The sequence below is a fragment of the Hippocampus zosterae genome, chromosome 19 (genome assembly GCF_025434085.1).
Source record: "Hippocampus zosterae strain Florida chromosome 19, ASM2543408v3, whole genome shotgun sequence".
Taxonomy (NCBI): Eukaryota; Metazoa; Chordata; class Actinopteri; order Syngnathiformes; family Syngnathidae; genus Hippocampus; species Hippocampus zosterae.
The window spans coordinates 7000439-7017798 of NC_067469.1; the positions used below are offsets into that span (position 1 = coordinate 7000439).

The following is a 17360-nucleotide window of genomic DNA, read 5'->3' on the forward strand; positions in this document are numbered from 1 at the left end:
CATTGAGGCCACAAGAGAGAATTCAATCAGGGGGGGGGGGGGGGGGTGCTGTTGAGGGCAGGGAAAAAATCCCCACGATAAAACCACTTTTAAATCACGACTATTATAAAAGATTGCTGTGGAAATTCTGTTCATACATTCAGAGAGCTTCGTTGTACGTCAACACAGGACAAGCTGCGTCTGAATTTCCACATTTGATGCAGGAAAATACAAACCAACATGCCAGACCCCCCCCCCCCCCCCCCCCACCACCACACCCCAACCCCAACCGTGTCCTCATCAGATAAGCTTATGGAAATCACAGTAGCACAAGAACACGTGTGTGCGCGTGTTGGCACAGACTGACAATAATTCAAAACGAACCGTGTGTGTACACACACACACACAATAAAAATAATTACCAAAAAAAACGAATGAGGTACATCCCACAAAGAGTCTGGGTGAAAGTATGAGTCATACAGCTGGTATATGTTATTCAGCGTGATTTTAAATTATTATTATTGTGTGTGTGTGTGTGTGTGTATATATAGATATATATATCTATATATATCTATATATATATACACACACACACGGGCACGCTTTATCCTCACGAGGGACGTGTATATAGTTTTTTTTTAAATGAATGTCCTCCATCTTCATAGGAGAGGAAGGCATAAACGGGATGAATTGCTTTTAAAGAGTCTCACAAAATTATTTTTCGTTGCGTGAGTTTTTTTTTCCTTCTTTAAAAAAAGTACATAAATAAACATCAAAAACACTGCACACACACAAAAAAAACTTTAAGGTCTTTCCAGTATTATTATTAGTATTATGATTATTGTTATAATTGACCTTCATCGTTATGTTTATTACTGAATTGACGAATTGCTGCGAATGTCACAACGACCATGTCACGTGTAATACTGTATTAATATCGTACCTTTTTTTATTTTGATTTCTTTTACAAAATGTGTCACATCAAAAACTATTTGGTACGTTTATCGAAAATGAATACAAAATAACCGTATTAAAATACGGTAGCAATCGTCGGCTGAGAATGACAGTCAAGTCATAATAATAATAATAATTTTAAGAATAATGTTGTTGCTGGCTTGTGACCAATGAGCAGGGGCGAAATTTACATTCACTATCGAACCGAAACGAACCTTTAAATAAGAGCCACAATAAACAATACAAAATAATGTATCGCCATAATAACAATAATAATAATAATACTGCTGTTGCTGGCTTATAAATGTGAGCGAAGGGGCAGGCAGGTGTCCGCAGCTGTTCGAACCCCTGTTGCTTTTGTTCCACGCAAAGATGGCGTTTATTTACCCACTTGGACTCACTGCGGTTCACCCAGCCCACGCGAGAACAATCTCCCCCCCCCCCCTTTGCACCCCCTGACACGTCCACAAAACGTTGCCTTTCTTCGCGTGTGTGTGTGTGTGTGTGTGGCACAGTGACGCACAAAAGGCGTTTGCTTAGCTCCCACGGCAGCGTGAAGCACGTCCCGTCATAATAATAATGAGGAGGAGAATATATCCCATAATAGTGGCTGCGAAAAGAGCATCCGTCAACATCTGCTGCTTTTGACGCCTGTACTGTAAATTCCGCTTGTGTCCTCGCAACGTTTATTTTAGAGTGGGGGGTGGGGGGGGGCGTCCAAGAGAAAGGAAGGCGCGCGGGGGGTGGGGGGGCAGGGGGAGGTTGAGGTCACTGCACCGGGGTCTGTCCTCCGTGATGCGGGGGGCTGTCCCCGTACATGTCCTCACCTCCCGGCAGGGCCCCCCCGGCGGGCGTCATCCGCTTCTCCTTCTGCCTTCTGTTACAGAACCAAACCCGGACCACCTCCTTCTCCAGCTGCAAGCTGTCCGCTAGCGAGTTGATCTCGGCCGCTCCGGGCTTCGGGCACTTGAGAAAGTGGCTCTCCAGGGCCCCTTTGACGCCGACCTCGATGGAGGTCCTCTTTTTCCTCTTGCGGCCCTGCGCCGCGATCTTGTCCAGGCTGGTGGGGCTGCCCGAGGTCGAGTCGGCCTCCTCCAGCCACTTGTTCAGCAGCGGCTTCAGCTTGCACATATTCTTGAAGCTGAGCTGCAGCGCCTCGAACCTGCAGATGGTGGTCTGCGAGAAGACGTTGCCGTACAGGGTCCCCAGGGCCAAGCCCACGTCGGCCTGAGTGAAGCCGAGTTTGATGCGCCGTTGCTTGAACTGCTTGGCGAATTGCTCCAGCTCGTCCGAGGTCGGCGTGTCCTCGTCCGAGTGGTCCTGGTGCTGCTGCGGCGGCAGCAGCGGCGGCGTCGGCCCGCCTCCGTGGTCGCTCAGGTGCGGGCTGTGGCTATGCTGCTCGTCGTCCCGAGCCAGCGGGTGGTGCGCGTGCACGTGCGGGTGCGGGTGGTGGTGGTGCATGCCGCCTCCTTGCTGCTCGCCGCCGGACATCAAGCCGTATCCGGACTGAGAGTAGAGCAGACCCTGACCCTCAGACGTCGCCATGGCGGGGATGTGCGCGGAGGCGGCGCTGCCGGCGCGCCATGCTCTGGCGTCGTGATGCGCGGGGTGAGGGTGTCGCTGTTGCGCGTCGCCGCCGGACTCGCGTAACTCCTCGCGGTCGCCGTCGTGCTGCTGCAGCACGGGCTTGACGTCCTGCTCCCCGAGCGGGCTTGGAGGCCACGGGGCGCCGGCGTCCCCGTGGTGAGACAGCGCCGCGATCCACTGGTGCGCGTGGCTGAGCGGGTGCGCGCCGTAGTCGCTCTGAAGCAGGGCGTGCGCGTCCCTGTACTGCTGCTGCTGTTGCTGCTGCTGCTGCTGCTGCTGCATGGTTTCGGACTCCGACTGCTGCGGCGGCGGCGGAGGGCTGCCGGGGCTGCTGAGGACGCTGAAGTGGTTGGACGTGGCGGTCGCCATCACCGCCCGAGTGGGGAGCACGAGGGGGTGGGGGGACAGAAGGAGGCTGCCTTTGACGGGAAAGAGGTGCGCGCCACGGGGCAGCGAGGCGTCTCTCTCCAGCATCTCCGGGGCGCTGTGCCAAAGGGACGCAAGGCAGAGGCGCGCACCTGTGGTCCGCCTCGCTCCGCTCTTTATTGGCCGAGAGTGGCTGACACATGTGGTTACCCCTGACAGCACCCCGCTCATTGGTCACGGGAGATTGTGCACAAAGCCCCCCTCATCCCATCCCCTCGGCCCCACAATACTACGAGCGGTCCCGCAGCGTGCTGGAGCTCACTACGGCGGAGGCAGAGTGTAAACACACACACACACATAAAGTTTCGCTCTCATTCATGCGTCGCTGGGATTGATCACCTGTTAGTAACTTGGGGACAACCGTTCACAAGCATCATTTTCCTTTCGAGACTGCTGCAATCCTTCACTCCTCACCTTTTCCCCTATGTAGGGACTTTTAATTCACTAAAAAGTAAAGCGAGTGAATGATTCCCCCTGGTATCATCATTCCCTTGTGATTTCCTGCTTACAAAGGAATTTTTATATGTATAATGGAGCACATAGATCAGTCATCAAATGAAAAGTTGTTTTGGCGCACTGACAATTAAGTCATTGGTGTCATGTTGTCTCATCTAAAAAAAAAAATGTAATGACAAGCTCACGACATTGGGCACTGTCGTTGCTCAGGAGTGATTCCGAACACACCCTACAGTCATGCTAACATGTTTATGTCAACAAAAGTCACAACAAATGTGCAACCTCCAGGCTGAAAATATCTGATTTAAACCGCCATGCAAATCTGAAAATAAAACCTTGAAAGGCAAAAGCCCCCAAAACATAGGACCAAAAATACAATGTATCTAAAATATCGCACATGAGGTTGCTCAGTTTCAACAGCAGCGATGTAACCCAAATTTATACAAAAGTCCGAACGCGTCATAGTCTACCAATAACCTGTGCAAGCCAACAATATTTGGATGAAAAACACTTGCAGACCATATGTATAAAAAACTGATTACTTAGCATTGCCATCTGCTGCCCCGCATGCTGGTTGCTTGCTATATCTATTCTGTCTTACCTTTCCTCCAGGAATGCCAAATAATTTTGATATTGATGCAGTGGACCCAATATCGAGCCTTGTGGAACACCACCAGTTTTCCAGAGGCAATTAGGAGATCCAGTTAGAGTACCATAAAAATGTGCCTACCGGATAGCAAGCCATGCGCCAAACCGTAAGTAATTGTGATCTTTATGTCGAGTATAACGCCAGCAGTATCTTTGTATAGATTTCTTGAGGTTACGACAGAGTTCCGTCAATGCGGTTGAGAAGATTGCATGTACTCCAACTACCTCCCAAATTCCCCAAATGTACCTGTTTGCATTATGGAAGATTTATCGTATTATCCGCACTAAAAGGCGCACTGGATTATGAGGCACACCATCAATGAATGGCCTATTTTGTCATTTTTTTCATATATTGGAAGCACTGGATTATAAAACGCAATCTACAATATATCCACTAGATGGAGCTATGTGCATTCCGTTCGACTCGAGAGGCATTCATGACCGCCTCCGAAAAATGTAAATTAACGATTACTCCAATGAAACTATGAAAATTGAAAATAATGCATCAATACTGAAAATCAAGCGAGGAAATCTCCAAATAAATTCTGTAGCCCCCCCTACAGAATTTATGGCTTGATTTTCTGTTTGGATGAATTATTTTCAATTTTCATAGTTTCATCAAAGGACTCGTTAATTTACGCTTTTCAGAGGCGGTCATGAATGCCTCTCGAGTTGAACGGAAGAAGAGAAGGCACGGAGACGGACAAAGACATACCTGTATTTGTTGAGACTGTGAAAACCCGTAAAGTGTGCGTTTTAAAAAACTAACACCACAGCTCTCCTTTTTTCTGAGTTGCAACAAAAACTTATTTCATAAAGCAGCGACACAATTCACTGAACCAACAGCAAGTTCTAACATTGTAAGCATGTCTCCAGCAAGGAGGCATCTTGGGGTCGACATATTACCGTAATGACCGTAAATGAGGCGCACCGGATTTAAGGCGCGCTTTGAGCTTTTAAGAAAATGGAAGACTTTTCGGTGCGCCTTATAGTGTGGAAAATACGGTACCTACATTGTCCACGGGTGTGAATGTCAATGCAACGTCAGCTGAGATGAAGATAAGTGTTACTGAAAATCGAATGGATGAATGAAAATAGCTCCTATAAGATCTTTAAAAAAAGGGTGAAACGGCTATGTCACAGTTATGTCTACCTGGCGTATTTGTTTGAAAAGTTGACCAAGAAAGTCTTTGATTTAACAAGAGTTAAAAACTATCCATACTAATGAGTCAAAGTGACCAGGATCCTGGGTTCCCAGCATAGCCCAATATCTGTGTCTAGCCACTCGGGCATGCAGCCACAACCAACACTGTCGAGAATATGACATGAAATCGACTTACGCACCAATACACAAATGGCCCGCCCAAATCCCATTTTCAACCCAATCTGCTGGGTCAAAATAATTAACCCAACCTTGGGTAAATGTAATCCAATCTATTCCATATCCACAGCTACCCAGCAGATGGCTGGGGAAAACAAACAAGTATTTTTTGAGGGGCGGGGGGGGGGGGGGGGGGTTAGGAAAAAAGTTCATTTGTCCACCGACTAGATTCAAAATAAGTCCAAAGTGAATTAAAATTACTGAGTGAAGTTGAATATTTCTGCGCTGTAGTAGTCCCGAAAGAAATATTTGGGATATTTAGCAAGCATTGAAGCCGGCGAGAGACTTCCAGCTGGCTGCGCTGTCCAGAGAGAAAAGCTGCGTGCTTCTAAGGGCCTTTTGCCCCGTTGCCATGGCGAGGGCGCTGAATGGAACAACAACGCCCACGTCACAGCTGCAATCTCTTCTTCTTCTTCTTCTTCTTCTTTTCGCCGCCTTCCAAAAGGGCCCATTGGGGGCCGTGCGCTCGGGACAAATAATGGCAGGGGAGGTGAGGGGAGGGAGAGTGTTTAGTGAGGACGGCGAGGGGGCTAAACAGAATGGAGACCCTCAAGCCCATGATGCCCTCCTCCCACCTGCTTGTTGGCTAAACTTTGCGATGGAGGCATACTGTTGTCTCACTAAACCCGCTGGGGGGGGGCAGCGGGAGTCAGGGGGTGTGGGCTACTAGAATGTCAGGATTTGTTTTGGAACAACAGCAAGACCTCGTTTATCGCTGGGGTTACGTTCCAAAAAAGAACCCGTGACGAGGGGAATCCGTGAAGGAGTCAGCTTTAGTTTTTTACAAGTACGATGTACTGTGTATAATACTGGATTGAATGATACCTAACGTTAAATCTTTTTTTTCCAGGCCCAAGCATTAAAAAAAAAATTATATCTCTATCAACGTTTTCTTCCAAAGAACAGAGTTTTTAGAGATACTGTACAGAACGTTGACATTAGTCGACAGTCCCTAAGCCAATCAGGACGCACAACACAATGTACAGTATAAAAGAAAAAACTGCACAAATTTTTTTTTAACCGTGTTATAGCAAGGCATTACTATAAATCCTGTGAGATATTTATTACACGTTGTGATCGACATTTTGGTTGTGCAGCGAAGTCCCATTGAGCAATGGCAATAGTGAAAAAATAAAAATGTTGCCCCTTTCCAAAATGTAATTTTAAAACAAAGTTCCATTTGATCCCAAAAATATTCTTTTACACCTGCTGTCACTCTAGTTCGCACAGATTTCCACAAAAGGCACAGAGCATGCTTAACGGTCACTCAGAAGTTTGCATCTGGACAATTTTAGGGTAAACAACGACGGTAAATAATTCCTCGGTTCTCAAAATGGTTGTTGATTAATGCCATGATTAATTAACTTGTCGATTAATCGAGTGATTTTGGCACCTCTTCTGAGAACTATCCTCAACTCCGCTGAAATATGATTGAGAACGTATCTAAGAAAACCTAAATTGGGGCAGTCAAAGCAAAACATGAAAGCGATGAAAAGGTTAAATGTACCCCCCCCCCCCCCCACCCCTGAAGGACAAAATAATACAGTATTTAACCTTGAAGTGTTCATATTACGTCGGCTACATGCGTCAACAGTAATAAAACTTTGCCTCACAGATGCAAAATGAGGACTAACGCGAGTCGGGCTACTTAATAAACGTGTTAAATCAAATCGCGGCGAAGACGCGTGGCCAGAACGGAATTGTGGGGGATCAAAAGAACACAGTTTTACGATTAGAGCGTAATTCTCAGAATCACCAAATGTGTCGCCGAGGGCTGTTGCGGGGGGCCGTGCAGCCGAGAGGAGCAAAACATATTAGCCTAATAGTCTAATATGCAAACTACTGGCTGTCCAATTAGGGGACTTAATAACGCATAAACGATGCGAATCCCGCTTCGTACACGCCGAAGAGGTCGCCGTTAATTCGAGTCAAAGGACTGGCTGTGCTGTCAAAACACGACACACTTTTCGCGCACACACAAACACACCGTCTCGGCCTGTTGTTGCGAGTCCGAGAGTAGCTTAATGATGGAGAATCTGAGCGTTAAATTAACACTAATTAAACGGCCCCAATCGCCGAGAAGATTCAATTGCTGCACAGGACGAATGGGCCTAAGTGTCCCCCGAACGGTTTTGTCGGACATCTATGATTAAATGCACCCATGAATAGAACAGAAAACAACTTTACAAAATGGACTAAAAAGCCACGCGTGTCTTATTTCCTAGAGAATTCTCTCACAGGGGGGGTTGTGTTGAATATTCATCCGAATCTCCAATTGCAAGAAAGCACCATTTTGGGAGCTATCGTCTTTTTGTATAACTGGCTCGTGGTCCTCCCCCTGGTGGGAACCCAAATGCTGGGCGGACTGGAGCAAGGGGTCTGTGTGTGTGTTGGGCAACAGAGTAGGGGAGGGGGTTCTTTTATGCTGCCGGACACATGGAGATAATGGCCATTCCTCCACAGCTGGCCCACACAATCAAAGCCAGAGTGCAGCTCGGAGGATTCCAGCTTTAACCAGGCCTTTGTGGCCGCTAATTACATCTGAATGCAAAACCCAGAGACCACACTACCTCGCAGGCGCCCCCTCTACTCAATCTCCCCCACAAAAAGGGAAAACCTGTGTAAGAATAGCCCAAACGGCCCTTCGGGGATGAATCCGAATGCACACACAGACACACAGAGGCCTTCGTTACTCTTAAACGTGCAGCCGCACACACCGGCAGGGGTCTCATCAAAGAGTCACAGCGCATACGCACGCACGCACGCTCTCATGTGGCACTCGGCATTAGATCACATCTCAGCGTGCCGCACTTAGAAGAGATGAGCAGGTCTTAGAGGACTTAAGGTTGAATGGAAAACTCACTGAAGAGCCTTTGGCTGTGAGCGCACCCCCGCCCCGTATAATCCCAATCCACACACTCGCTGTGCCCTAGGCTGCTAGGGTTTGGCTCCATCTGTACCCCCTTTCGCATGGCCCCCACGCTGCCGCAATGTCACAACTTGACTTGGCGTTTTTGATTGGTGAGGTCACGAATTCATACGTGATGACGGGATACAGTGAAACTCCTCTACAATGATGAATCATGTTTGCAGCAAGACATTTTTCACAACAGGGGGGTTTTCACTGTAGCAAATTTGATCTCAGATGTAAACACACACAACACACACACACATAACCAAACCCTTCCATCCATCCATTTTCCGAACCGCTTGATCCTCACTAGGGTCGTGGGGGGGGGGGGGGGGGTGCTGGAGCCTATCCCAGCAGTCTTCGGACAGTAGGCGGGGGACAGCCTGAATCAGTTGCCAGCCAATCGCAGGGCACACAGAGACGAACAACCATCCACACCCACACCTTGGAACAATTTAGAGCATCCAATCAGCCTGCCCTGCATGTTTTTGGAATGTGGGAGGAAACCGGAGCACCCAGAGAAAACCCACGCAAGCCCAGGGAGAACATGCAAACTCCACACAGGGAGGCCGGGGCTGGAATCGAACCCGGTAACTCTGCACTGTGAAGCCGACGTGCTACCACTGGACTACCGGGCCGCCCCATAACCAAACCAGTGTGGTGATTTCGTATAACGCAAAAGTTTTTGGTTTTTGTCGTTGTATGGGGGGGGGGGGGCAGGAAAGTGGGAATGGTGTTAATGCGTGAAGATTTTTTCACACTGGGGGGGGGGGGGGGGTATTTTCGCCCATGTCGGTTTCGTTGTAGAAGAGTTTCACCGCAGTGAGACGTGCTGACGACGTTCCCGATGAGACGCTTCGAGATTATGCCCGGGCTCCGTCCAAACTTTTTGTTATTTTAAAATCTCACATCACAAACTGAATGAACTTACAGTGTTCTGAATATTCAATACGTCCCCCCCCCAAAAAAAAGCTGCCACTTGAAGCCAAACTCAACATAAAACTAGAGAGAATTATGGGTACTGAAATACAACCACATGTCTGGATGGGAGCAATTTGAAGTGGAGCTGAAAGGATGATGGCGGAGGAGGAAAGATGCTTGGTTAGCCTTGAGGTTAGTTTGGTTCTTTTTAGCATTGATTTACTCTTTCTCCAATTTATTCCCCCCCCCACCCCCCTTTTTGCCTGGATCTGCCTCTGGGAGGACAAATGGAGGAGAAACATCAAAGCGTGCACACACAAACACACACACGTGCATGGAGACATAAACACACACACACACGTCCTCCATAGTTGGTGTCGCACTAATCCAGGGTGTCTAGTATTTGGGTTTTATCTATAAATCCCTTCCTGCGGACCGCCGTGGCCCTCCCGTAACATGCCCCGTGTTGAATCACGTAAGCGTTTATTCAGACGAGCCGTAAAGACATAAAACGGAGGCTACCCGGCTCTTGGATGAGTGCCCGTAATTCAGGTGTTTTTAGACTGACACCAGTGCGGTGTTCAGACCAGGCAAGCAAAATTTTTCATTCATTCAACGCATTGCGAGTCGTATTTTACAAGCGGCCCGCTATCAAGTGTGAAGATGGGGTGGCGGCTCCGGCATGGCAAACTGCACGGCCTGGTGTCGCTTCTCTTTTGCACGTGTACTAACGAAAAGTCTCGGATGGAGATCAGGGGGGGGGGGGGGTGCAGGTAAGTCGTTAAACCTACTTGAGAGCGCGGCGCCCCCGATCGATAGTCCCGGGCCGAGCGGGGATTAAAATCAGGCTAAGTCGGTTGCGATCAATACTGATGGCTAACCCCGGGGTTAAAACACAAGTAAATCTCCATACGTGTCCATACACAAGTCTACGCCGTGGCCTCTGCGGCAGATTAATCGGCACGTTGCCATGCAAATGGGGGCGCGCGTGGAGTCGATACGGTCGAGCGCCGATTGGGTTTTCCCGCCGCGATGTAACGCCATATGGACACAACCGTGGAGACGCAGAGCTTCGTCAATCCATGAATCAATCCTCAAATGTAGCGAGTCGTTAAAAATGTTTTGGAAAAATGGTATGTCCAGCTTTTGCGCCCATGCTTTGTTCCAAAAAAAAAAAAAAAAAAAGGAAACGGCAACGCCGCCGCAAAATTCTTTGAAGCTGCTTTCATCCAGGAAGACTTCAAGTTTTGTCATTCGATTAGCTTATCGTGAATGAGAAGGAGAAGTGAAAAAATATATATTTAGAATACTTCAATGCATCCCTTAAACACGCCACTCAGACTAATATTTTTCATTTTTTGGAATATTAATTTAAATCCACCCCATTTTTATCAATTTCAGGGGGCCGCCATTTTGCCCCTCGCTGTCCGCTGAAAATGTACATCACAGTTAGCTTGTGAATGACACAGGACCAAACCCGGCACAAAGATGAGCCGCGACGATTGCTCTTTTTAAACCTAATTTTGAGTCGAGTCTTAGAACCGTGAAGTTTGCATCTGGACAATTTTAGGGTAAACAACAGCGGTAAATAATTACTTGGTCCTCAAAAAGGTTGTTGATTAATTTGATGATTGATTAATTAATTTGTTGATTAACTGAGTGATTTTAACACCTTTTGAGTCGAGTCTTAGAACTGTGAAGTTTACATCTGGACAATTTTAGGGTAAACAACTGTGTTAAATAATAATTACTCGGTCCTCAAAATGGTTGTTGATTAATTTCATGATCGATTAATGAATGTGTCGATTAATCGAGTGATTTTGACACCTTTTGAGTGAAGTCTTAGAACCGCGATTCCCTTTAAATAGGGGTGACGCACGTCTCGGACACGCTTTTTACACTGAGGCAGTTGCTGTGATGTCATCAACAAGCGCGTTGGTTTGTACAATACAAATTGATACCAACCAAAATGATCCAATCAACCGATCCATACTTGTATGCCAACTTTACCCCATCTACCGCATTGACTGCACTTCACCAATATAACGAGAGAGACCTCAATGTCCCCGGATTGCACACGGACAGACAATAGCCAAATCTCGCTTTTTGCGACGCCCTTTTTTTGCGCGTCGCTTCTTGAACGTTAACTTCCGAGGCAACTTGCCTAACAAATTGTTTACCTTTTTGCATCACTGCCAAAAGCGGAGGAGGTAGACGATCGCGCCGCTTCCTATTTTACCTCCCTCTCGTTACAAGCGTCAGCCGTTGCTTTAGAAGATGGCTTTTACACACCTTTTTCCATGCATCTCAAATGCGTTTGAGCTATTTGGAAAGCATCATTTTGACTAGCAGGAGGATCGGGGAGGGAAAGACACACACAACCACACACACACACACACGCTCTTGTCGACGAACCTAGCCAATTAATTTGCAGCTCAGATCTCAAAGTCTCACTGGAGAGGTGCTATGCTACTTGTACCGCCAGGCTAATTTGTGCGGCAGGTCGGCGTTAAATATATGCATGAGGCTAATTCGGCGAGCGGCGAAGCCCGCTAGAACGCGGCACTAACTCCCATTAGCGCTGCTTCTGCCTCTGGTGGAAATCAACATGAGCCCTTGCAGCCCCCCACCCCCTCTCTCTCTCTCTCTCTTGAATAAAGCAAACAAAATTAAATTTGCTTCGCTAAATCAGAGCATAGTGCCAAATGTGCGACTCCCCTCCCTCCCCCACTTTTTGCTCGCCGTGTCTGTCTCCTCGTCTCTCGTAGGGATAAATTACTCCGGTATCATAAAAGAGCAGAACATTTTAGAAATGGATGGGGCTGGGGGCAGCGAGTGGAGGGAGGGTGGTTCACTCAAGTGGGATTCCCTTTCCGAAACAATCCCAGCATGCTTTGGCTTGTGTGTCTCCGGTGCTTTGATTTTCTGCCTGTCTGTGCAGGTTTCTCTACGCCACAGCCCCTCAACTCGCCACCCCCGTTGGGCGCTGCAGGATGCGTGTACTATTATGTTGTTGTTTTCATCATTTGGATTACACTTGTTTGTGGGGGGGGGGGTGTGGGGGGGAATAAGTGCTCTGATGTGCCGGCGCAAACAAATACGCAGGCACACGCCAAAGCTGAAAGTGATTTGTCAATTCCTCAATTGTCTATATCATGTGTGTGTGGGGATTGAAAACGGGGTGGGGGAGGAAAGGAAAAAAAAAAAGGCTGTTCCTATTGAACTTGACCCGCGGGCCAGATCAATGCGCCTGTGTTAATGTGTGTGAGAAGACAGCGGCGGCGTACGTGTGTGTATGTGTTTGTGTCTGTGTGTGGAGGCATCCGCCAACCGACGGGTGAGTGTGTGCTGCCAGATCAATGTGTCTCTGTGCACCACGGAATGAGGGAGCGCACTGATTACCGGGGGGGGGGGGGGGGGGTGAGATGAGGATGATACAGCGGTAAAGGAAGGAGAGAGCGAGGGAGGAGGTGATGAGATTGAGGAGAGCATAGAGCCGAAAGCGTGAGGATCAGCAGGGAGAGAGAAAGTGAGATGGGGGGGGGGGGTGTTTGTGGGGGCTCGGCACTTTTCATTTTCATTTCTCCCTTCCGCGGCGTGTCGACACATTCCGCCAACATTCATATCCACAGGCAGATGGCTGGGATCAGCCAGGAAACAATGTGGGGTGGGGTTGGAGGGCGGTGGGGGGATATGGCAAGATGAGAGGGTCGGGAGGGGTGGGGGGTGTCTCCTGACGTGCTTCCGTCCTTCCCTTTTGAAGTGTTTGAAATGTAAAAATGGCGGGGATACAGACATTTCAGTTGAGGCGGTGTACACACACACGAGACCTGAACAATGAATCAAATTCAAATCGACATCGCAATGGTAATGGCTGCAATTTCCGAGAAAAAAAAAAAAAGAAAATGCTTCATTTCCGTTATTTCCGTATTTTTACTGTCAGCGTTTATGGAAGAATTTTGGTGGTGGGATAATTTTTTTTCTTCTAATGCATTTCAATGGGCATCAATTAGACGTAGATTTTCACTATTCACAGACTGGCCTGGTCCTTATGCCCGCGACTGTAGGTCACTGCATAAGCATTTGTCGGGGTCGGGGGGGAGGGGGGGGGTATATGTGTGTATATATGGCACCGTCTCCAGTCCAAACAGCATGGCTGGTGTTTTTCGCAGTTTTACACACCTTTCCTTTCATCTTAGCTGAAACTCTTCTATCGCACATTAGACGCGAGACTTTTCTCCAGCCGAATTTTCTCCATTCTTCCACCCTGCCTATACACGCTTCTTCACCTCTTTTCCACCGTCTCCTTTGCTCCGGACAGTTGAGCCCAAGTACTCAAAATCCTCCACCTTCTTTATCTCTTCTCCCTGTAATCTCACTCTTGTACTTGGGTCCCTCTCATTCACGCACATGTACTCCATCTTGCTGCCGCTGACCTTCATTCCTCAACTTTCTGAGGCAAAACTCCACCACTCTAGTTTCTCCTCCACCTGTTCCTCGCTCTCACGACAGATGACAATGTCATCTGCAAACATCATAGTGCGTAGAGATTCCTGTCAAACCTCGTCTGTCAGCCTGGCCATTCCCATAGCAAATAAGAAGGGGCTTAGAGCTGACTCCTGGTGGAGTCCCACCTCCACCTTGAATTCCTCCGTCACACCTACAGCACACCTCAGCACTGTTCTAGAGTCATCATACATGTCCTGTACCGCTCTAACGGACTTCTAATCGCTCCAGCCTTCCTCATACATTATCACTGGGCACCCTGTCATACGCTTTCTCCAGATCGACAAAGACACAATGACCTTTTGTCTCTATCAACATTTTTTTTTGAACAAATGTTCTGTTGAATGTGATGACGCCTCACAGAAATCTAAAACCTGTCTACCTACCCTGCCATTTACTCTTTCGCCATGTGAAAATGACTGCTGTGACGAGAATCTATCCAAACACTCCTATAAATATGTCGAGGTATATCTAGGTATATATGTGGTTAAGAAATGAAGGTTCAATCCTCTGCACTGCAGGGGTTCCTCATCTCTCTCGCTCTCCCTCAGCCCGGTTCCCATCACGAGAAGCTCTGCTTGTGAACCCCCCAGCCCCCCCGCCCCCACCTCGCCGCCTGTCTATGAATGGCTATGTGGAGGATTGGTCAGCCTCCGATTGGAAGCCTATATTTCATCTCTGATGTATTTTGCACGTGCAAAGCCCGGGAGAATTGCATGCCGCAGCTCACTAGAGCAACAGTGTAAATGGTGTGGAGGGGGGAGGGTGGCACACTCCCCCCACCCACCGCTAAAAAGCTTCCAATGCATTCCAAATGAAGATAAAACGGTAAACGGTCTGTATTTATGCGGCAATTTGCTCGTCACTCAACGTGCTTTACGACACTTTTACACCCTCGCGCCGACGTGCCGGGGTGCCTTGCTTGCTCACCAATAACCCTTCGGCGCAGGAACCGCTTAGAAGGGATAAACCACTTATGGATTTGTGAATGGTAATATGTAATAAAAAATACGAGCGGAAACATGACCACAAAACTGTGAACTGTCAATCACGCCGAAGCAAACTGTCGCGGGCAGCCAATGAACAAAATAATTTGGGGGGGAGAATTTCCGAAGCATTCCGCATTTCTTGGACGATGACTTCTGAACATCCATCCATCCATCCATCATCTACCGCTTATCCGGGGCCGGGTCGCGGGGGCAACAGCTTTAGCAGGGAAGCCCAGACTTCCCTCTCCCTAGCTACTTCTTCCAGCTCTCCCCGGGGGATTCCGAGGCGTTCCCAAGCCAGCTGGGTGACGTAGTCTCTCCAGCGTGTCCTGGGTCTTCCTCGGGGTCTCCTCCCGGTGGGACATGCCCGGAACACCTCACCAGGGAGGCGCTCAGGAGGCATCCGAATCAGATGCCCAAGCCACCTCATCTGGCTACTCTCGATGTGGAGGAGAAGCGGCTCGACTCTGAGCCCCTCCCGGATGACCGAGCTCCTCACCTTATCTCTAAGGGAGAGCCCGGACACCCTGCGGAGAAAACTCATTTCGGCCGCTTGTATCCGGGATCTCGTTCTTTCGGTCACGACCCATAGCTCGTGGCCATAGATGAGGGTTGGGACGTAGATCGACCGGTAAATTGAGAGCTTCGCCCTTTGGCTCAGCTCCTTCTTTACCACGACAGACCGATACAACGTCCGCATCACAGCAGACGCTGCACCGATCCGCCTGTCGATCTCTCGCTCCCTCCTGCCCTCACTCGTGAACAAGACCCCAAGATACTTAAACTCCTCCACTTGGGGTAATATCTCCTCCCCGACCCGGAGGGGGCAATCCACCCTTTTCCGACTGAGGACCATGGTTTCAGATTTGGAGGTGCTGATTTTCATCCCAACCGCTTCACACTCGGCTGCGAAACGCTCCAGTGAGAGTTGTAGAGCCCCGTTTGAAGGAGCCAACAGCACCACATCATCTGCAAAAAGCAGGGATGTAATACTGAGGCCCCCAAAACAGACTCCCTCAACGCTTCGGCTGCGCCTAGAAATTCTGTCCATAAAGGTTATGAACAGAATCGGCGACAAAGGGCAGCCTTGGCGGAGTCCTACCCCCACTGGAAACGGTTCCGACTTACTGCCGGCAATGCGAACCAAACTCTGACATCGGTGGTATAGTGACCGAACAGCCCGTATCAGGGGGTTCGGTACGCCATACCCACGAAGCACCCCCCACAGAACTCCCCGAGGGACACGGTCAAACGCCTTCTCCAAGTCCACAAAACACATGTAGACTGGTTGGGCGAATTCCCACATACCCTCAAGGACCCTGCTAAGGGTGTAGAGCTGGTCCACTGTTCCACGGCCGGGACGAAAACCACATTGCTCCTCCTCAATCTGAGGCTCGACTTCCTGACGGACCCTCCTCTCCAGCACCCCTGAATAGACCTTACCAGGGAGGCTGAGGAGTGTGATCCCTCTGTAGTTGGAACACACCCTCCGGTCCCCCTTTTTAAAAAGAGGGACTACCACCCCGGTCTGCCAATCCAGAGGCACTCTCCCTGTTGACCACGCGATGTTGTAGAGGCGTGTCAACCAGGACAGCCCCACAACATCCAGAGCCTTGAGGAACTCCGGGCGGATCTCATCCACCCCTGGGGCCTTGCCACCGAGGAGCTTTTTAACCACATCGGTGACTTCAACCACAGAGATAGGAGAGCCCACCTCAGAGTCCCCAGGCTCTGCTTCCTCAAAGGAAGGCGTGTTGGTGGAGTTGAGGAGGTCTTCGAAGTACTCTGCCCACCGGTTCACAACGTCCCGAGTCGAAGTCAGCAGCGCCCCATCCCCACTGTACACAGTGTTAGTGGTGCACTGCTTCCCCCTCCTGAGACGTCGGATGGTGGACCAGAATTTCCTCGAAGCCGTCCGGAAGTCGGCTTCCATGGCCTCACCGAACTCTTCCCACGCTCGGGTTTTTGCCTCGGCGACCACCGAAGCCGCGGTCCGCTTGGCCAGTCGATACCCGTCAGCTGCCTCTGGGGTCCCACAGGCCATAAAGGCTCGATAGGACTCCTTCTTCAGCTTGACGGCATCCCTTACTGCTGGTGTCCACCGGCATCTTCCCCCACCATCGGAGCCTACTCACCACCAGGTGGTGATCAGTTGACAGCTCCGCCCCTCTCTTCACCCGAGTGTCCAGAACATGCGGCCGCAAATCCGATGATACAACTACAAAGTCGATCATCGAACTGCGGCCTAGGGTGTCCTGGTGCCAAGTGCACATATGGACACCCTTATGTTTGAACAAGGTGTTCGTTATGGACAATCCGTGGCGAGCACAGAAGTCCAATAACAAAACACCACTCGGGTTTTGATCGGGGGGGCCGTGACTTCTGAACAAGTATTCTAAAAAATTAACAACATCACATCACCAGTACAGTGGGACACCGCTAGCAGGAACAGTCAACGTAGCAATTACAGCAAGAAGAAACCATCCGTATTCTGCCAGATTTAGGGCGGCGGCTTTCAAGACTGGCGTATTGGCCCGAATATAGGACGGCCCCCTCGTTTCAAGACTCAAGTTTGAAAAAAGACATTTTGAACACCAAATTA

At 49.2% G+C, this 17360-nt stretch overlaps 1 protein-coding gene across 1 annotated transcript; it reads right to left on the reverse strand.

Moving 5' to 3' along the window:
• Positions 1–903: 903 nt before the first annotated feature.
• Positions 904–3015, reverse strand: pou3f2a (POU class 3 homeobox 2a). The gene has a single exon (XM_052053433.1). The coding sequence runs from the start codon at positions 2992–2994 to the stop codon at positions 1702–1704; it is 1293 nt and encodes a 430-aa protein (XP_051909393.1). The 5' UTR covers positions 2995–3015; the 3' UTR covers positions 904–1701.
• Between the last annotated feature and the right edge of the window lie 14345 nt (positions 3016–17360).